The following is a 20375-nucleotide window of genomic DNA, read 5'->3' on the forward strand; positions in this document are numbered from 1 at the left end:
TGCACACTACATCATCTGTATCCAGTTGTTTCTGGGTGGACGTTTAGGTTCATTCCATGACTTGACAGTTGTGGATAATACTGCCATGAACATAAGGGTCCATATATCTTATCCAGTTAGTGTTTTCTTATTCTGGAATGGTATTACTGGATTATATGGTATTTCCATTTTTAGTTTTTTAGGCAATAGCCATATCATTTTACATAAAGGCGGCATCAAATTATATCCCCACCACCTTTTTTCTCCTCACCCTCAGCAACACTGGTTTGCAGTCTTTTTGATATAGATCATTCTCACCAGTGTGAATAAATATCTCATTCTGGTTTTGATTTGCGTTTCTGATATAGAGCATTTTTTCATGTGACTTTGGATCTTGTACATGTTTTCGTTGGAGAAGTGTCTATTCAGGTCTTTTACTTATTGTGTTTTTTTGATTGGGTTTTTTGTTGTTGTTGAGTTGTACAAGTTCTTTATATATTTTGGAACATATGATGTACAAATATCTTCTCCTAGCCAATATGCTTGTTTTTGTTTTTGTCGTGGTTCATTTTGCTGTATGAAAACTGTTTACTTTGATGTGGTCCCATATGTTTATTTTAAATTTTGTTTCCCTTGCCATTAGAGTTGAGTCCCCAAATACATCTTTGAGGTTGATGTCTAGGAGCATATCACTTATGTTTTCTTTTATCAGAATTGTGGTTTCAGGTCTTATATGCCTCTTTGATCCGTTTCAAATTAAATTTTGTGTATGGTGTGAAATAATGATTTTTTTTCCTCCTTTCTTTTCCCCAGGTTTTCCAACACCATTTGTTGAAGGGGCTTTCTTTTTTTCATCATATGGTCTTGACTCCTTTGTTTTATATGTATATATGTATATCCAAAAACACACACAAACACATATATGGGTTTATTTCTCACCTCTCATTTCTCTTCCATTGGTTTGTTTCTGTTTTTGTTACACTACCATACTATTTTGATTACTATTGCTTTGTAGTATGAAGTCAGGGAGCTTTAAAATTCCATTTTTCCTTTTGTCCCACCATTCAGGATTGCTTTGGCTATTCAAGGTATTTTGTAGTTTCATACAAATTTTAGAATTGTTTATTCTATTTCTTTGAAAAATGCTACTGGGGGGCCTCCCCGGTGGCGCAGTGGTTGAGTGCTGGGTTGCGAAGCTGCCCGCGGCCTCTGCGGTGCCGGTTCAATCCCCGGCTGCTCCCCGGCCACCGGAGGAGGGTCCCACATGGCGCGCAGACCTCTCCTGCTGCCTGCTGCTCCCCTCAGCAGTGTGCTTTGGTCCTTCTGCCTGCTCTGCTCCCCGCTCTGGCTCTGGTGAATTCTCTCACCCTCCCGCGCTTCTGACTGTACCCAGTGCATGTATAAACAAACAAACAAACAAACAAATAAATAAATAAACATGCCTCTATAAAAAAAAAAGCTGCTGGGATTTTGATAGGTATTGTGTTGAATCTGTAACTTGTTTTGGGTACTGTGGCCATTTAAACAATGTTTATTCTTCTCATCCATGAACATGAGGCATCTTTTCATTTCTTTGTGTCTTTTTATATTTCTTTTAACAATGTCTTATAGCTTGGGGTGTATAGGTTCTTTGCCTCCTTCGTTAAGTTTATCCTCAGTTATTTAATCTTTTTGATGTGATTTTAAGTGGGATTGTTTTCTTAATTTCTCTTTCCTCCAATTCATTATTTGTTTATAGAAATAAAATAGATTTGGTAATATTAAGCCACTTTACTGTATTCATGGACCAGGTAGAATTTTTAGGATTTTCTATGTATATTGTCATGTCCTCTGCAAATAGTGATAATTTTACTTCTTTTCCAATTTGAATTGCTTTTACATCCTTTTCTTGCCTAATTGCTCTGGTTAGTGGTGAGCATGGACATCCTTAGCTTTTTCGTGGTCTTAGGGAAAAGCTTTCGGATTTCCACCATGGAATGTGATGTTAACTATGGGTTTGTTGGATATGGTCTTTATTATGTTGAAGTATATTACTTATATTCCTAATTAATTGAGAGTTCTTTTAAATCATAAATGGTGACCAGTAAAGGTCACACAGTTCTGGGGAAAATGATTAACCAATGAACTCTTAAGCATTTCATCATAAATGGCAATAGATCCAAAAGGGGGCATTGGCTCCCCAGAACAAACTGCTGACTTCATATAACCTTCAGACACGGAATATAAAAAGGAATTGCTTGGTAGTGTTCTTGGTCCTAATTCTGGACCGGTGGGTCACCTGTGTTCATATTGTGCAACAGTGTTCCCTAGTCATGGACAGAGTCGTGGCCTCAAACCACCCAAGTGCACGAAAGTCTCAACAGGTTTCCAGGCGAGTGTGCTGCAGGAAAGCCATAAACCAACACAGTGTTTTCTGTATAGCCCGGTTGCTCTATGGGCTCTGCAGAGGGACTGTGTGACATTGAGACTCCAGAATTATTGCCCTTACTGTTGAAACTGGACTATTTCAGAGTTGCAGATAAGGGGACGCCAACACGTTTAAGCACGGCTGCCTCTTCTTTTTTTGCTCACCGAAAGAATGGAGAGGGCTGAGTCAGGGGATGGGGGGATTCAGAAATGCATGTGCATGTGGGAGCCTGGGCACATGTGTCTCTTACCTGAGCACCTCAATGGAACCCCAATGATCTCAACACACACTCTACCTCTAAACAGCAAGAATTGGGGGATTAAATCAAATCAGTGAGACCCATCATTTTTATTTACATCTTATTCAGTTTATCCATATTTGAATCTTATTCTAAAGGTTAGTGTGTCTTTCTAGATGGAGCATTAGCTCTGGGAGTGTGAGAGACACCTCTGAGGTGGTCTTGCTGCAGAGTTCAGGCCCAGCACAGGTTGGGCGCAATAACTATTTGTGACTGGATGAATCCAAAAAAGATGAAATGTTCAGGTAGAGCCCCTGAGAGAGCTGAGCAGAAAGCTGTTCTTTTTTTAAAGATCTATTTTTATTTATGTATGCATGCAAGAGCTGGGGTGCAGGCCAGAGGTGTGTGGGGAGTGAGAGGAATCACCAGAGACAGAGTGGGGAGCAGAACAGGCGGATTGTATTAATTGAAATCCACTGCTGAGGGGAGCAGTGCATGAGACACGAGAGGTCTGTTGTGCCCTGTGGGTTGCTCCTTGGCCAGGGATCGAACTCGTGCTGCAGAGGCTGCAGATAGCTTCATAGAGTTGATGCTTAACTCCTTGCGCCACCAGGGAGGCCCTCTGCCCTCTTTAATATAAGCTCCCTGCCATCATTAGCTGACAACAGTTACAGTCACGTGACGCCATCAAACATTAACCTGCTGTATATATTGGTTATTGCCACCCATCAGTGAGAGCTGGCAAACAGCTGGCAGGCCACAGTCTCAGAAGCAAAGGTAGGGCACAATGACAGGGACCCAGGGTCCGCTTGTCCTGGGGCTGCTGCTGTGTGTGCTGGGGCCGTTGGGGGCCCAGGCTGGGAGGCTGTTGCTGGTGCCTGTGGATGGCAGTCACTGGCTGAGCATGTTGGGGACCATCCAGCAGCTGCACCAGAGGGGCCACCAAGTAGTGGTCTTGGCTCCTGAAGCGTCTATACACATTGGAGAAGCACCCTTTTATACCTTGAGGAGGTACCCCGTGCCGTACCAAAGGAAGAACGTGGAAAGGAGTTTTAAGAATTTGGGACAGAGTGTGTTTGAGAAAGAAACTTTCCTGTGGCGTGTCATTAAAACATACAAGAGAGTGGTGGAGGATTCGGCCCTGCTTCTGTCCGCCTGCTCCTCCCTACTGTACAACGAGGAGCTGATGAGCTCCCTGGCGCAAAGCAGCTTCGACGCCATGCTCACAGACCCCTTCCTGCCCTGCGGCCCTATTGTCGCCCAGCACCTGGCCCTCCCGCTCGTGTTCTTCTTGAATGCCCTGCCCTGCAGCCTGGATTCTCAAGGTACCCAGTGCCCCGAGCCACCATCCTATGTGCCCAAGCATTTGTCCATGAACTCAGACCACATGACCTTCTGGCAGCGGGTGAAGAACATGCTCATTACCTTGTCAGAGAACGTCATGTGCAATGTGGTTTATTCCCCATACGCAACACTTGCCTCAGAATTCCTGCAGAGAGACGTGACTGTTGGGGACCTTCTGAGCGCTGCATCTGTCTGGCTCTTCAGAACTGACTTTGTGATCAGTTATGCCAAGCCCGTCATGCCCAGCATGGTTTTTATTGGCGGGATCAACTGTGCCCACCAAAACCCACTCTCCCAGGTATGTATTTGGCGGAAGCTTTCCAAGCTTTCTTGCAAGTGCTCGGATGGAGGAAACTTCCCTAGGGAGACACTGCCCGGTTAAGCTGAGATAGTCTCGACTGCCTGTTCGCTCTAGCTGGCAAGTTCCCCAGGTCTGTGTTATAATTTTGTGTGTCTTTAGCACCATCTTCTTGGTTCTTTCTGGAGCTGAGACTTGAGGGAAGAGTATTTAGTGCATGTTCTCCCGGATGCTCTGAAGCGAGCTGTCCCTTAGAAGCAACAAGGGTTAAATGCCACAAGCACAGGGTCACAGAGGGCTGGGTTCAGGGTTCCTTGCAGAGAATATAAACATGGGGTGTGCACCTCTCCCTTACTGGTGAGGCCGGCCAGTGCTGAACTAATCGTGGTGTCCAGAGATCCTACAGACCCGGCAGGGAAAGCTACCTTTATGTTCCTGGTTAAAGGTCTTCTATAGATTCTGATGGAAGCCAGATCCTGTGGTCACGTCTCTTCTGGTAAATAAGTAGACAAGTGGATTCTAATGCTGGGCAGAGAGGCCATGAGCCTCCCTTAGTGCGGAGTTGGGAGGGATTCCCTGAGGAGGTGGCCTTTCCATGGGCATTCACTGAGGATCTGCTGGTAGCCCAGGAGCTTCCCATGTGTTGAGTGTGTCTGCTACGGGACTGTGGTCACCCTTGAGAGCATCACCTCTCACTCCCAGTGTGCTTCCCACAATAATCACGTCATTGTCATGACCCAAAGAAAATGGGGGACAGAAAGAATGCCCCATGAGAAATCAGATGTAGGGTGGATACTGCATGCCCAGACCCCTACTGGGGGCTCAGATTCCTTCCCACAATGTGGCGAGATACCTGAGGTCGCCTTCCAGACCTCCTGGCAGCGGCTGTGATCCCTTTGGGCCAGTTGGGCAGGTACATGCTCTCCTTGGAGCTATGATCGGTTTGATTCCAGGCCATCACATAATGGGAATAAGGCAATAAAGTGAGTCACACACATTTTTGTTGTCCTCACACATATAAGGTTAATATTATACTACACTGGTGTCTACTAGGCGTGTGATAGCATTATGTCTAGTGAAATGATGCACATGTCTTCATGAAATGTGACAACGGGACATGGGTGAGCAAGTGCTGTCGGGAAAATGGCACCAATCAACTTGGTCGTGACCTTTAACCTTCAACTAGTGAAAAAACACACTGTCTGGGACGTGTAATAGACGGAGGCATGGTAGGGTGAGGTCTGGCTGATTGTGTGATGGCGTGTTCTGGTTAAGGGAGAAGGACGTATTGTTGACGTTCCGAAAGCAAAATGGAAAAGGCTCACGTTACAGAAACCGTGAGTGGTGGAGACGGTGGGTGTGGTGTGATGACGTGGGCCTGGACCTCGGAGTCAGTGCCACAGTGAAGACAACATTACAAATATGCAAATCTTTGAAATTTGCTATGTGGGGCTTTGTTGCCTTGCAAATGCAGGACAGAAAATCATGAAGGAGAAAAAAGGAAACCATTAATGGCTCTCTTTCTGAGAGAGGAAAAAGAAGACATGAAATTTTACCAAATGGATGGATCACAGGAACGAAAACGAGCCTTTCCACGTTAGTGAGGCTTTAAAGAGAAATCTTTTTGGCACAATTATGAGGCATCCAAGAGAAAACAACAAGTGTCTCTATGTATTTTGAAAATCAAAACTTTGGAGACATGCATGGATATGGAAATTTCATCCTGAATTGCCAGTAAGCGCATGGGTTTACCCACGTACACTGGCCTTGTCTCTGCTCCTGGGACTTTCGAACAAATGACTTGTCAGTTTTCAGCTCCGCTGCTCCCTGGGTCCGTATTCTGTGCCGTCTCCTCCACGGCTCAGCAAACACCGCGATCATTTCACTTAGATCAGCGTGACTGTCCCCTCCATAAGCGTGAGCCCAGGGAGTCACTGGTGGGGGACGTGTGTCCTTGCCACCTGGCAGTGTGTCTGCATGTGATCGGTGTTCGGGAATATCAGCATCTAAGGCACATAGTAGGCACTCACCAAATAGCTGTTCAGTGAATGGACAGGGAAGGGATGCGAATGAGCCCAGACGCCGGGTCGTCATGCCTAGCAGTCTTGTATTCTACACCGACAGACAGGCCTATGTACACGTGTAGAATACCTGGTTGCGTCTTTCATGAAGTGAGGTAATAATATATCTTCATTCCTCCCTTATCAATATATTGTGCCTATTGCTCCAGTTGAAGCATCCCATGAATTTTTTTTATCTGCTCTGCAGTATTCATGGTTTTATGTGCCACAGGTTGTCCATCACTGATCTGATCTCGTTCCCTGGGGTGGACATGAAACTTGTATTCCAGGGTTTTTGTTGCTGTTGTTTTTGTTGCTTCTTAAGACTGTCCCTTAACAAAGATCAAATACTTTGTAGTTTCTTTGTTCAGTCCATTTCCCATTCATCCTTCCTTAAGTATTTCACACTTTTTCACCTACCAGGAATGTGATATTTTCCCATGGCTGTTGCTAACTGGGCATCTACTTACGATTCCGCCACCTCTCCATTAATTACTTTTCACCAGCAGTTGTCTGTCAAAGGAAATTTGAGTTTTTCTTCTGAATTCCATGCCAAGTATCAGTCTGATGAAATTCACTAGAATCTCTACAGTTTAGCCATGTTGGTGAAAGCAAAAATCATGTCTTTCTCCTCCTTTGAATGGAAATTGATTTTTCTTTCATCATTTTGCATTATGTTTAGCATTAGTTTTTGATATTTTTTGATGTCGTTTGTTGATAACTTTCCCCCCTCTAAGTTTGTAGACGTGTATTGTAGTGATTCCATGTGGGGTGCTGCAGGCTCAAGTGAGAGACCGTCTTTGTGACTGGAGCTGACAGCAGCCCTACTTAAAGCTAGAAAATAAATTCCACTTTTTGATTTTGCTATCACATCCCAGCGCTGTTTCTGTTTCCATTTCTTTAGTCTTCTCCAGAACCCCTGTGTCCTCAAGCTGCTTTCTTTGTAAACAACACACAGCTGGGATTTTTAACCTCGTCGGGGCATGTACCTTTCAATTCAGTTTTTCACATTTGCACTTCCTTTAACAACTGGTAGATTTCGTTACACTCTCCCATTTTAATTTCTTTGTCATTTTCCCTTTTCCTGATTCTTGCTGGTCCGGTTGACATTTAGTTTTTTCTTTCCCGTGTTAAATAAGAATGCTGATCTCCATTTTCATTCCCCAAGCAGAAGTGTCTTATTTCCAATAGGTGAAAGTCCAGAACCTGGGCTAGAGAGAAAATCTTTCCTCTGCAATGAACGCCTGTGGAGACATCGCCCCCTGCTGGCGGGGGCAGTTTTGAGGCGGCTGAGAGAGGCTGGCAGCTGAGCTTTGAGTGCAAGGAATGCAACCCAAGGCCGGCTCGATGCCATTTCCCTGGCAGCGTGAGGGAGATCTTCGTGGACACTAGAGGTTCAGAGACGGTACAGGGGCGAGTTAGGTCTGAGGAAACAGGAGATCAGTGAGAAAGGGCTGGGCGTGAGGAGCAGGACCGGTGTGGGGAAGTGGGGGTCAGCGGGTGGCTCTGAGTGTGGTGGAATAAGGCCGAGGCTTCCAGCGAGCCAGAGGAGCCCTGTACACGGATCTTGAAACAGAACAGACTCTTGGGAAGGAAAAACCGAATGAAAACCTGGAAGTGAAAGTACTAAGTCATAGCAAAAGTCAGGAGCTCCTTCGACAGCATCATGGACGGGCACAGGAGCTTTAATTTCAGGGGTGGCCTCACTTTGGGGGTAAGGGGTTGAGGTGGGGGCTCGCGACTCTTTGCAGCTAACATCATTGCAGAGCGTGTGAAGTCAGGGCGAGGTTCATGGGGCGCCTTGCTGGCCAGGGGGGACCTTCATTGTTGCACCCTGCCCTGCCGGAGTGCCCGCAGCCGACCTTCTGTGACCTGCGCGTGAGCTTCTGGGCTGCTGAAGCGCTGCCAAGTCCTGCTGCTGAACTTCGGCTGTTTATGATCCGTGGTCCCGTGTAGTGTGAGCACACCGCCCTGGTGCCAAGTGGGTGTGTGGGGGTTGGAAGGAGGGGAAACTGGATCCGTCTTTTCTAGGCAAGGTCAGAGCGAGAGGGGTTTCATGGAGGAGCTCAGGTCCAGGGGCTTGGGAAGCTGGTCGCCTCAGTGAGTGAGCGCAGGACACAGACGCGCAGGAGCCCCTGGGAGGTGACTGTGGAGTGGGGTGAAGGACGTCGGGACTGTCTGCCACAGCCCGAACGTAGCGTGCTCAGGGAGGCTGCACTGGGTCCCTGGCCTTTCACATCAGCCCCTGGGAACCAGAGGCTCCCGAAGAGTCGGGACAGGTGGGGCCGCGTGGACAGTGGCCACCTGGGAAGAAGGCTGTCTAGACTTGGCTCTTCTGGTCGTGCTCAGCGTGGCAGAGTCTCTGCAACCCCCCCCCCCCGCCCCTCCCACGCTGAGCCTGTCTGAAGTCTCCATATCTCACATCTAAGGGGTCCCGGACTGGTGTGGAGACTGTGTGGTGACTGTGTGTGGTGTGTGTGGTGATTGAGCCCAGGAAAACCACAGCACACGCCACAATCACATTTTGCACTTGGCATCTTTGGAAACATGAAGCTGTTTGGCAACTCTTAAGAATTTAATTAGATCAGGGATAATCTAGTTGGGGAAACTTGACCTACTTATGCCTGATTATGTCCTGGAAGCTGGCAGGTCTGGGGTGCAGGCAGGTGGGCCCCTGTGTGTGGGCACTGCTTGTGTCTGCACAGGCCTCTGCAGCTGACTTTGGAGGTTGGGGCAGATGAGGCTGAGCTTACATGACTGCCAAGGGTGGGCTGGAGCGTCCTCTCCTCCTGGGGGTACGTTCCCCTGTTCCACACTGTTTTCCTGCTGCTGCTGAGTATCTGTCTCTTGCGTCCTTCCAGAGCTGGTGTTTGACCTTAATCTCGCACACATACACTCACCACACACACACTCACTACGCACTCACCAGACACACTCACCACACACATCTCACACTCACCACACACACTCACATACTCACCACACACACTCGTGACACACACTCGCCACACATACACTCACTACACACACCACACGCTCACTTCACATACCACACACATTCACCACACACACTCCCCACACCGCACATTCACCACACACTCCCCACACAATCATACACACCACACAATCACACTCCCCCCACACACCACACGTTCACCACACACACTCCCCACACACCATACATTCACCACACACTCACCACATAATTACACATACCACACAATCACACTTACCACACATTTACCACCCACACATCACAAACTCACCACACACACACGACACACACTCACCACATACACCATACACTCACCTTACATACTCCCCACATACCACACATTCACCACATACCACACACACACTCACCACACAATCACACACACACCATGCATACTCTTGCCACACAAACCACACACTCACCACACACACACTCACCACACACAACACACACTCACCACACACACACTTACCACACACACAATTTTCATCACAGCCTGAAGAGGAAGGTAGCTGTTTGGGAGCTCGGTACACACAGTCATCGGAGAATGTGAGGGGAAAATTAACTGGACGTTTCTCTTCTGGCTCTAGGAATTTGAAACCTACATCAATGCTTCCGGAGAACATGGAATCGTGGTTTTCTCTTTGGGCTCGATGATCTCAGACATTCCGGAGAAGAATGCCATGGAAATTGCTGATGCTTTGGGCAAAATACCTCAGACAGTAAGAAGACGTTCTGATTCCTTGACGTGGAGCTATTCCAGGCTTCCGCTGTCTAAGTGAACTCTTGCAGTTGGGCTTCTGTAGACTTGGGCTTCCCAGCTCTCCCCCAGAACGCTTCCTTCAACTTCACCCTCAGCTACCCTGTTAACCCACGGCCCACTTCACGTGAAAGTCTCATTTTCTCTAAGAGACTCACCGTATATTGCGGGACATTCACTTTTAAAGCTGACTAATGAACACGGTGTTTCTGCGTATAAAAAAGGAACATTCCTGCAAAAAGCTGCTGCTGAGAACAGTAGATTTATTGCTTCTATCTCTGCTTCCACCATTCCACAGTCACTCCTCTTGTTAAGTCAACTTCCCCTTGAGGTGCAGAAAAGGGCCAAATTCCTAAGTGTCCGACACGATGAATTCTGAAAAACTCATACAATTGTAGCTGGAAACCTAGTCACTGCCCGCCCCTCTGCCCGGGTTAGCTCCTTCGAGGATGCTCCTTTCTGGCTGCCCCAGCAGACAGCACAGATCCTGTAAGCGCTTCTTTTTGTCCCTGCAAGGTCCTGTGGCGGTACACTGGAGCGCGGCCCTCGAACCTCGCCAAGAACACCATTCTGGTCAAGTGGCTGCCCCAGAATGACCTGCTGGGTATGTGGGAGGAGTTGCCCTGCAGGACACCCCGAGGCTCAGCTGGGGAAGCACCGAGGCAGGCTGTTCTGAAGACGGTCCGCTGCAGGACGTGGCGGCCAACGTGCCCGCCGCTGCTTGTCGCGGGTTGGGGTCTGCCACCCCACATTTTCTCCTGCAAACATGGGCAGGGCCAGGCGGGGCAGGCTGAGTCCTGAGAGTGCTTTCAGCGCCAGACGAGGCCAGGCGGGACGCTCGGTGACTGACCGCTGGGGTCGCCCCTGTTTTGCTTTCTCAGGTCATCCGAAGACTCGCGCCTTCATCACGCACTCGGGCTCCCACGGCATCTACGAGGGCATATGCAACGGCGTCCCCATGGTGATGCTGCCCTTGTTCGGGGATCAGATGGACAATGCTAAGCGCATGGAGACCCGGGGGGCTGGCATCTCCTTGAACGTCCTGGAAATGACTTCTGACGATTTTGCCAATGCCATAAAAACCGTCATCAATGATAAAAGGTAAGAGAGAGGACAGACGCCACCTTTGTTTTGACCTCCTAGTGAATCCATGCTGTGGGTTGACACAGCCAACCCATTTTGGATTGGGTGGTTGTGATTCAGCCGTCAACACTGTCCAAAATAAACAGCAATCCCTTTGCTTTCACTTGCTGCGTAGACGCGGCTTCCTGCTAACCCCGGCACTTGGGTGTTCGCTGCTTCAGCCATTGACTAGCAAGAGTGTCACCATCTTGGAGATGACACTTAACATGACCTTTTGTGTAGATGGGGTGGTTTGCTGCTTCGAGTGGGAAACTGCCCCTAACTTTGGACATGCTCTTTCAATTATTTCTTCAGCTCACCACCAAGAAAGGGTTATCAAATTGCTTTCAAAAACACAACTGAAAGGAAACGTAGCCACAAGTTTCAAATAATTTGAAGTTAGCATTTCGGTTCTGGTTTTCTTTCCATTTCTTTGAAGAAATGAACAGCGTGTGTGCATGTGTGTGCGCTTGCGAGTGTGCATGCTTGTGTGTTCACTTCTGTTATAATGGGAACACACTTCTTTATCAAGTGTGGAAATTCAGGGGTGCTCTAAGTGCACGCAGGCAGAGGTGGGGTGCCCCTGCGGGGGGCCGCGGGCGCTCACTCGCTGTCTCTGCTCAGCTACAAGGAGAACATCATGCGCCTGTCCCGCCTGCACAAGGACCGGCCCATGGAGCCCCTGGACCTGGCGGTGTTCTGGGTGGAGTACGTCATGAGGAACAAGGGGGCGCCCCACCTGCGGCCGGCGGCCCACGACCTCACCTGGTACCAGTACCACTCTCTGGACGTGCTGGGCTTCCTCCTGGCCATCGTGCTGACCGCCGCCTTCATCTTCTATAAAAGCTGCGCCTTCTGCTTCCGCAAGTGCTGTGGGAGGAAAGGGCGAGGGAAGAAGCATCACAAATCCAAGGCGCACTGAGAAGGGGCCGGGGGTGCCCCACCCCGCGGCGTCAGTGTTGACTAGAGTTTATGACTATTAAAGACTTTGTGATAATTTAGCCGCTCCAGAGTGCTTTTCAAAATAAACCAGTCTAACCCCGAGCCCCACTTCGGGGTGAAGTTATTTGGGTCTGTTTGCTGTCCCCTGCGGTCCCTCTAACCTGACCTACACTTGGCCTTTTCCCATGAGCCCCAAGGGGACTGCGCGGGATCTGCCTTTGCCAGGCAGTGCTTTCTGGCTCGTGTGGGGTCCGTGTGGGGGGCCTGGTGCCCACCCGGGGTGAAGGCTATACGGCATTTTGGCCCCTGCAGGGCGTGACGCTGCTGTGATGGATCCGGCCCCGGTGACGCAGGTCCCGGTTCCTGGTCCTGCTCACAGATGCCCCCTTTGGGGGCAGTGACTTGCACTGGAAGGGACGCGTGGCAGAGTGTCCCGAGGGCAGTGCACGGTCTGGCGTTGGGAGAGGACTGGCGCCTGCAGCCTGTGCCAGGCGGCGCTGGAGCGGAGAGAAGCGTGGAGGGAAAACAGACGCTCTCAGCAGTGCCCAAGGGGCTTGAGGGGATGCTCTGCGGTTAACAGGTCAGCAGGACAGGGACAAACTGGAGGCTCCCGCAGCAGGCACCTGGACAAGCAAAACTCTCACAAAACTCTGAGACACTAATAAAGACAGACAGGCTTCTGGGGTCAAGAGGGAAGCGGGAGGGAGGAGGGGTCGGAGCGCATGGGGTGGTGGGAAACCCTAATAAAAATCAAAGAATAAAACCTGCTACTAGGTTTGGGGGTTCCCTGGTCCTTAACTATGGCCGTGAAGGAATTCCAGCCACCCTTAGGCAAAGCAAGGCCAAGCTCATCTACTGCCAGTAGCCTCGGGGTGAGGTCGGAGCAAGCAGGCCTTCTGCAGCCTCAGCCCGGAGGCGCTTTGGGAGCGCAGACTCTTCACACCAGCTCCTGCCTGTGGCCGAGCTCCTGGGCTCCCGGGGGCTGTGTCCTCCTGGGCGTCTCCTTTGTCATTACGTTTTTCGGCAGTTTGTCCTGCCACCAAGGCTGATTCGCCCACGTCTGACTCCCCATCAGCACCTCTTCACCTATTAGGTCATTTGGAAGCTACCAGACTGGGTCTTTGGCCTCCTGGCCCAGCGACCACTCTCAGCCAGAGGCCGTCTCTTCCCAGGGGAGTTTATTATTTAAGGGGTGGGCACCTCTGATTCCGCAGCAAACCAAATGGCAGGCGCTGTGATGACTGGAGGGCGATGGGAGGAGCAGGACCTCAAGGGAGTGAAGGGCCTCACGTTCCCCGGCCCGCGGGGCGCTGGCCAGGGTCTGTGTTGCGAGTTAGGTGCTTCCGGGTGAACACCCCAGGCCTCCTGAGGGCCGGGGCTCCTGTGACAGAGGAGTCCAAGCTGACACCGAGGAGGCCCCATTTGGCAGAACGGGTGACATGTGAGCGGGTATTTTACTAGCGGTCTTGGAGCTCAGCGGCTCCGAGTCCTGCTCTGTGGCCCCGTGATACATGCAAGGTCCCCATGGGCAGCAGGTCCCCACGGGGCAGCAGGTCCCCACTCTCACTGTGGAGCTGAGGGTGAGCAGGACATCCTGTGGGCCCCATTTGTGTTTCAGGATATGGGGTCCCTGTTTCCTGAGGGTCTTTATCTCCCAGGTATTCTGCTGGTGGAACCCCTTCCCCATCCTGCGAGTACCCCTGGGGAAGAGGCACCCTGTCCCAGCGAGCCCTCCCTCCGTCTCCCCACTCCCAGGGGTCTTGGCTGTGAATCACCCCACTACCGTATTTCACCACATGTGGGGAACAGAAACTTTTGATGACCACATGAGGTGGGGTTTGACCCCAGGATGGGGGGGGCTCCTCAAAGCTCTGGGGGAGTCAGGGAGGCAGTTGGACGCAAGGTTCTAAGGGCCTGGGCCCTAACGGTGATGGTTCCAGTGACCCCCTGCAGCCCGCCATGTGTCACGACTGAGGGGCTGTCTTGCCTCCGACCCCACCTGCCAGCGTTTGGTCACCCTTGATGTGTGTCAGGCAGACAGCGGAGCTGCTCCTCGGGGTGTATTTCTGTTCCATCCAAGAGAGGACTCTGAGAAAAGGTCAGTGTTAGGTCTTGGGCTGGCGCTTTAACAGACTCCCTGGGGGGAAAGCTCGCAGGCTCATGCAGAGCCCAGGATGGGATCTGGGGCCTGAGCGTTTGGGACAGGAGGAGCAGGATGTGGGAACACGACCCTTCCATCTCGACCTCTGCGCTGAGGTGGACAGACCTTCAAGGAGGAGCGACAGGAGTGGCCCAGGTGGACTTCCCTCTAGTCATTAGTTAGACGTCTGCAGAGCCTAGAGGCGAGGGAGGGCGGGCCCATCTTAAGTGTGTCAGTCTCCAGCGCTCTGTGGCAAATCACCACAATCTTGGCGGTTCCACACAGCTTCCCCATTGCCTCTCCGTGTGCATGGTCAGGAGCTGGGCACGACCCAGGGGCCTTGCACGGGTGGCTCAGGCACCAGCAGGGCCGCGTTCCAGGGCTGGGCAAGCTCCCTGGCTCATGTGGCTGATGGTGGCCCCTCCTCGTGGCTGTGAGACCTCAGTCCATTGCACGCCGTCCCTGCGGTTGGCATCTTGCCAAGGCCGGTGGGACAATCTTTCTCCAGCTGAGAGACAGGATATGGTCACCTTTGCCACAACCAGTCACGACTCCCTGACACTTGGGGAGGCCGTGATCCGGGTTGAGGCTTGTGGGGGGTCCTGTTGGGTGTGTCTACGCAAGAAATATTTTACAAATCTTAGTTGCGCAAAAGAGCTTGAGGAAGAGATGGCAGAAGCAGCAACAAACTCAAATGAGGACCCATCAGAGGAAACAGAGGGCCTGGGGCCACAGGAGCTGGAGGGCAGCGGTAAGAGGTCGCAGTCTTCTGGCCCCATCTCGGCCACCAGCCCCCTCAGGGCCCATCCCCATTGGGGTCTCGATTTCTCCACGTGTGGAGTGGGTGGGAAGGACCGTGGCCGATCACACCTCAGCTGGACCGGGCTGTGCAGGTGCCGGGAGGGACAGGGCACTCGGGGCACCTCTTGGGTCACCTCCACACCACACCAGTAGCCCCTTCATCTCAGGTATGTTCCAGCAAATCACAAACCTCCTCGACATCATGGACAGCAAGTCGGCCAAGACCGACATGGTGGGACCAGGCCCCGATATGCGGAAGACGCTGGCCTCGGTCATCATCACGGAGAAGGCCACCTCCAAGCCCTCGGTGGTGATGCACGCGCTCATCCGCTGCCTGCAGGTGCCGAAGGTAGGCCGTCCGCCACGCCCCTGCTGGTGCTGCGGCTGTGGGCCCCGGGCCGACACTCCTGGCTGGGTGCGGTGGGGCGTGGCTGGGCCACGCTGGAGCTTCCTGCTCTGTGAGGACAGAGCGGCCTTCACGATTTGAAAAGCTCTTCTGTGTTTGATGCCGTGGGTTTGGGAGCATCACCCCAGAGCACCCGAGTTGAGTGTGAAGACGCAGAGTGGGGGCGCAGGGGGTGTGCACGGTGGGCAAGCATGCCCAGCGATCGGCAGGCTGGGGGCCAGGGAGACTGTCCAGCTGGGCAGAGATGTCGGTTGAAGGGAGGAATAGGGCACACAGGGTCCTCATGTGACAGGGCTGCCCTGAGGGCTGGTTCAAGCCCAGATGGTGGGCTCCACCCAGTTTACAGTCCAGTAGGGCCGGGGCGCTGAGATTCAGCATGTGTAACAGTTCACAGCTAACTTTATGCGGCTGTTCCGGGGCCTTTGTGACCTGCCGGGTTTGAGTCTCCAAGTCTAGTCTTTGGGGGTGGGTGGCAAAGGTGTTGCTTATAGAAAGCTGCATGGCAGCCCCGGGAGGGGGTGCGGGCGTCAGGGGTTTTCATAGCAGACTTGCAGGACCCTAGCTTTCTTACTCTCGGGGTGGCGAGGCCAACAGCCCCGGAGATAACTGCCTGTGAAGCCACGAGCACAGATTGGGATTGGGGCAGGCCCTGCAGAGCCGCGGAGGGGGCTCCAGGGCTGGATGGGGGACAGGGCGGGACTGCGGGGCCCGGGGGTCTCCTGTGGTTTATACGGGATGGAACCAACGAGCTGAGGGCGCAGGCTCAGGATGGGCCAGTTTGACTAACAGAGTAATGAGGGGCACCAGGGACACGGGCACGGGGACTTCCCGCGGTCTGGGCCTGGGCCTGGGGATGGGGCAGGTGGGTGAGAGCAGGGAAGGGGGGGCTTCCTTAGGCTGGTGTTTCTGAAAGTGGTGCCCCCAGTGCCAGTGCCTCACGTCTCCGGAACTGCTTAAGCTGGGAGGGGAGGCCCTCTGGGGTCAGCAAGGACACACGATGTCACACGTCAGGAAAGAGGGTGACTTTGAAAGCACAAGGAATCCGCGGCCTCACAGGCGCACGGTGCAGTGACAGAGGGTAATAGGCAGACACGAAAGGGAGAGCTTTGATTTATCCCTTGGTTAGTCAAGAAACCACTAAAATCAGTTTAAAATAAGGATTTTACTTAGACCTTTACCTGCCTTACCAGACAAAATTCACTTGCATCGTGCCAATGGCAGAGCCACTTCGTGGCTAGACGGGGACTGTGCGTTGTCACGGCTCCTGCGCGCCCACGCCCACCAGGAGAAAGGGACTGAGACGTCACAGGCCACCAGACACGCTCCCGGGTGTCAGGGCCCGGCTGTCCCCTGGACGTCACCCAGCGCCCACTCTCTGCCAGGGTCCAGTTCTTGTCTGTGCCCATGATCATCCTCCGAAGCTTAGTCCCGGCACCGATCGGCTTGCGCGCTGACGGAGGAGCGGCGCGTAGGCCATGCACACGGCTCCCCGGGCTGTCCTGAAAACCTAGAGTTTGCGTCCTCGGCGGGTGATGCCTCCCCAGCGGGTGGCTCTTGGTGGGGGTGGAGGGAGCCAGGAATCCCAGCACAGCTGCAGCGTTAGGGTTAGGGAAGAGCATCCAGGTAGCCTCCCTAGTGAGCAATCAAAAACTACAGCAGGACAGAAAGGGGGAGAATCTTCAGTCTGGAGCCACTTGGACTGGACTCTGATGGGCGCTGAACCCCCCCCCCAGTCGCCCCCGCTGTCTCTACACTGAGGCTAGCAAAGCCAGGTGGTCTCTCTGTGCCGGCCCCACTTGTAGAATGTGTACTTCAGGGGAACTCCTCTCTTCTTGAAGTCCCCAAACTTGCTGGGGTTGCTGGGCTGTCGGGAAGTGCCCTTTCCACCCCAGGGAGGAGGCCACAAGTCAAGCTGACCCTTGTTCCCCATCCCAGGGCGGCTGGTCTCCCTGCCTGGCGGGAGTCCCACCTAAACCCCTCTCCGGGGGTCTGGGTTGCACAATCTGCTAATCCAACCCCGGCCTAATCCGTCATTTAATATGCGATAAGGACCCATAGGAACCAGATTAAGGGGTGTCAAATGCCCCCGCGCCAGGGAAAGGGCGGGCAAGCCTCATTTTTGGACCGGTTTGGGAGAACCTTTTGTGCCGACCCTTTGACACTTGCCCGCGGTTCCTGCCAGGCTAGAACAAGGAGGGGAGAACAGCCCGGGGGGCCACCCAGGCAGCCCCACTGCATGGGTTGTGGGGGGCGATGAGGCATTGCAGGTGGAGCCTTGGGGTCTGAGCTTGGGGCAGATGGAGGATGGTGGGTGCCCCTGCCAGGAGGGGTTGGGAGATGGAGATGTCGACTACTGTGGGGCCAGGCCTGGGTCCATCCCCGACCCCACTGTCCAGTCCAGCAGCTTCCTGCCGCCACATCTGCTTTCTAGATTTCCACCCAGCGCAAAGTCAACATTTACAACATCCTCCAGGAGATCATCCAGCAGGAGGGCGAGCTGGAGGAGCAGTGCGTCCAGAGGCTGGTGGCCATTGCCTCCGAGGAGATGAGGGAGAGCCTGGAGGTAGCCGCGTCCTGGGCTCCATCCGTGGCCCTCAACCCAGGGGTGGGCTGTGGTTTGGCCTGGCCGGGATGCCCAAGGCCCTTGCCAGCCACCTCCTCTGGCGAGAGCAGGCTGTGAGCCCCAGGGAGCCGGCAGACCCGAGCGGCCGCAGGGCAGGCGGGTTTTGCCAGACCTTGCAGATGGGGGCCCCCCGGTCGTCCCGCAGGTGGACGGCTACGTGAGGGCAGAGGTGGCCAGCGACACCCTGGTGGCCCTGTCGCGAAACCACTTCAGCATGGTCATGTATGAGCTGCAGCACCACCTCAAGCCCCTCGACCTCTGTGACGAATTTGTCATTGTCACCCTGGCGAAGCTGGCCAACGGCAACGGTAGGGACCGGGGCCCCTCCCCTGTCTCTGGGCCCTTCAGGCAGACGGGGTGCTCCCTCCTGGTCTCCATCTCCTCTCCCCACTCTCTTCCCGTCCCCCACACGCCGAGTCCTGCTCCGTGCAGGTGTTGGGTGGGTGCCTGGCCGTGTGGGGTCCCCGCCCTTGCAAAGGAACGTGAACAAGTCAGCGAGGACGTGGGTGTCACAGTTAGCTGACGGGCGTGAAGCTCTGTGGTGCCGGTTGCGACGAGGGTGCAGGGAGGGCACCTCATTTCTGTGGGGCCTCCTTGGGGTGATGGCATGTCAGCTGTGGAGGGGCTGGAGGTGTTTGCTATGGGGTCACCCTCTACCTCTCACCCTACTTCCCATGTCCTCTCCCCTCGCCCCACAGTGTTTGAGTTCATGCCGTACATGGGCATCACCCTGGCTACCATATTCACCATGCTGAGACTCGCCAATGAGGCCAAGATGCGGCAGGTGATCTGTGGCGGTAGGTGTGCTGCTTGGGCCTGCAGGTCCAGCCCGATCAAGGAGCTGGAGGTGGAAGTGGAGTTAAAAATGGAGGGGTTTTTGAACAAGGGGTGGGGTATTCATTTATTCCCCAACCTATGCTCAATCTCCTTCTCTGTGAGGCCTCTGATTGGCTCTCTGGGGGAATAGATGGCTGAACCAGGGCTGTCACTGTGGCTCACTTTAGCGGGTTGTGCAGCGAAGCATTTCGGGAGAAGACCAGAGAAGGGTGGTGGGATTCAAAGGAGTGGGAGACCAGGGAAATGTTTCTACACTGGTCTCGGTGTGGGCAGTTCAACCCCAAGAGGTGGGGTCTGGGGAGTCTTTCACACACAGGTATCAGGGTAAAAATTAGGGGTTTGTAGGGAGCCTGGAAGGATCAAGAGGGAGGGAGGCAGATGGGGATTTTTCAGCAAGTTCCTGGCCATCGCAGGCAGCTGCTAGCTAGGGAGTTGTGTGAGTTCTCCCTCTGGGAAGGTGGCCTTGGAATATTTGTCTTGTTCCTGCCCCTCTGGGGCTCACGTCATATCCCCTCCCCCCACCATGCTGGTAGCCATGGAGACATTCTGTGAGACGGTGCAGTTTTACCTGAAGCATCTGGAAGACAGCGTGTACCCCGTGATGACTGAGGACCAGTTTGCTGTGAAGCTGTTCCCAATGTACCGCTATTTTGTGACCGTGTGGCTGAGGAACCACAACCCTGAGGTGAGGGGCACATCTGGGGGAGTGCGGTACCCCCCAGGTCACAGGTCTCTGCTCTATGGCGAGGCCGAGATACCACGAGGTCCAGCTTCATTCCTGGAACCCCAAGAAGATAGTGGAGTTGGAAGCTTAGGTTCTTGAACCCCAGGCCCTGTAGCCCCAGAAGGCCATAGTCCTAGCCCTGGGTCAATGTAACTGGCATGAGAGGCTCTCTGGGTGTTTTACCCGCGGGCTATTTCCACACCAACTCTGTGCTATGAAGAAACTGAGGCCCAAAGCAGTTGAGTGCATGCCCAAGGTCCCGTAGGTGACAGAGCTGGACTCACAGGGGACGTCTGGCCCCGCTGGCGCCACCACTGCCAAGGTCCTCACTGTACGTGTCCTGGAAGTTGCACTAGCCACTGGGGATGGACATTGGGGTGCGGGGGTGGGGCCTGCACCAAGGGGTCAACAGTCCCTGTTCCTGCGGCAGGTGAAGCTGGGGGTCATCAAGTCCCTGAAGCCCATGCTGAACCTCCTCCTGCCCAACGACGACCTGCGGGAGCAGGTGTATGACTACATCCCTCTGCTGCTGGCCGAGTACCAGGGCAGCCTGGAGGCCCTTTTCATCACTCAGGTGCGAGGCCCCGCACCGACGACCCCGGGGCGGGAGGTTTGGGAAATTTGGGGTTCCCCATTGTCCCGGGGATGTCTTCTGGGTGTGGGTGGAAATGTTAGATATCCTGACATCTGACAGCAGAT

At 53.1% G+C, this 20375-nt stretch overlaps 2 protein-coding genes and 1 long non-coding RNA gene across 3 annotated transcripts in view; 2 read left to right on the forward strand and 1 right to left on the reverse strand.

Moving 5' to 3' along the window:
• The window catches only part of LOC119256323 (UDP-glucuronosyltransferase 1A8-like), a 110748-nt gene extending 98508 nt beyond the window's left edge, over positions 1 to 12240 (forward strand). Inside the window, 4 exon segments of the mRNA XM_054700175.1 lie at positions 9912 to 10043; positions 10598 to 10685; positions 10963 to 11182; positions 11828 to 12240. Coding sequence (XP_054556150.1) covers positions 9912 to 10043; positions 10598 to 10685; positions 10963 to 11182; positions 11828 to 12125 — 738 coding nt within the window. The 3' untranslated portion in view covers positions 12126 to 12240.
• On the reverse strand, positions 7902 to 13521 carry LOC129146669 (uncharacterized). The gene is made up of 3 exons (XR_008553687.1): positions 13346 to 13521; positions 11969 to 12073; positions 7902 to 7937 (listed from the first exon to the last, which is right to left on the reverse strand). It is a non-coding gene; the product is annotated as an uncharacterized LOC129146669 (long non-coding RNA).
• Positions 13522 to 14167: 646 nt separating this feature from the next.
• The window catches only part of MROH2A (maestro heat like repeat family member 2A), a 43713-nt gene continuing 37505 nt past the window's right edge, over positions 14168 to 20375 (forward strand). Inside the window, exons 1-8 of the mRNA XM_037524256.1 lie at positions 14168 to 14243; positions 14941 to 15036; positions 15254 to 15435; positions 17924 to 18055; positions 18261 to 18423; positions 18814 to 18912; positions 19486 to 19637; positions 20107 to 20250. Of these exons, the coding sequence (XP_037380153.1) occupies positions 14168 to 14243; positions 14941 to 15036; positions 15254 to 15435; positions 17924 to 18055; positions 18261 to 18423; positions 18814 to 18912; positions 19486 to 19637; positions 20107 to 20250 (1044 nt within the window). The remainder of the gene's footprint in view (positions 14244 to 14940; positions 15037 to 15253; positions 15436 to 17923; positions 18056 to 18260; positions 18424 to 18813; positions 18913 to 19485; positions 19638 to 20106; positions 20251 to 20375) is intronic.

The sequence above is a fragment of the Talpa occidentalis genome, unplaced genomic scaffold (genome assembly GCF_014898055.3).
Source record: "Talpa occidentalis isolate TD23 unplaced genomic scaffold, MPIMG_talOcc4v2.1 talOcc4.3, whole genome shotgun sequence".
Taxonomy (NCBI): domain Eukaryota; kingdom Metazoa; phylum Chordata; class Mammalia; order Eulipotyphla; family Talpidae; genus Talpa; species Talpa occidentalis.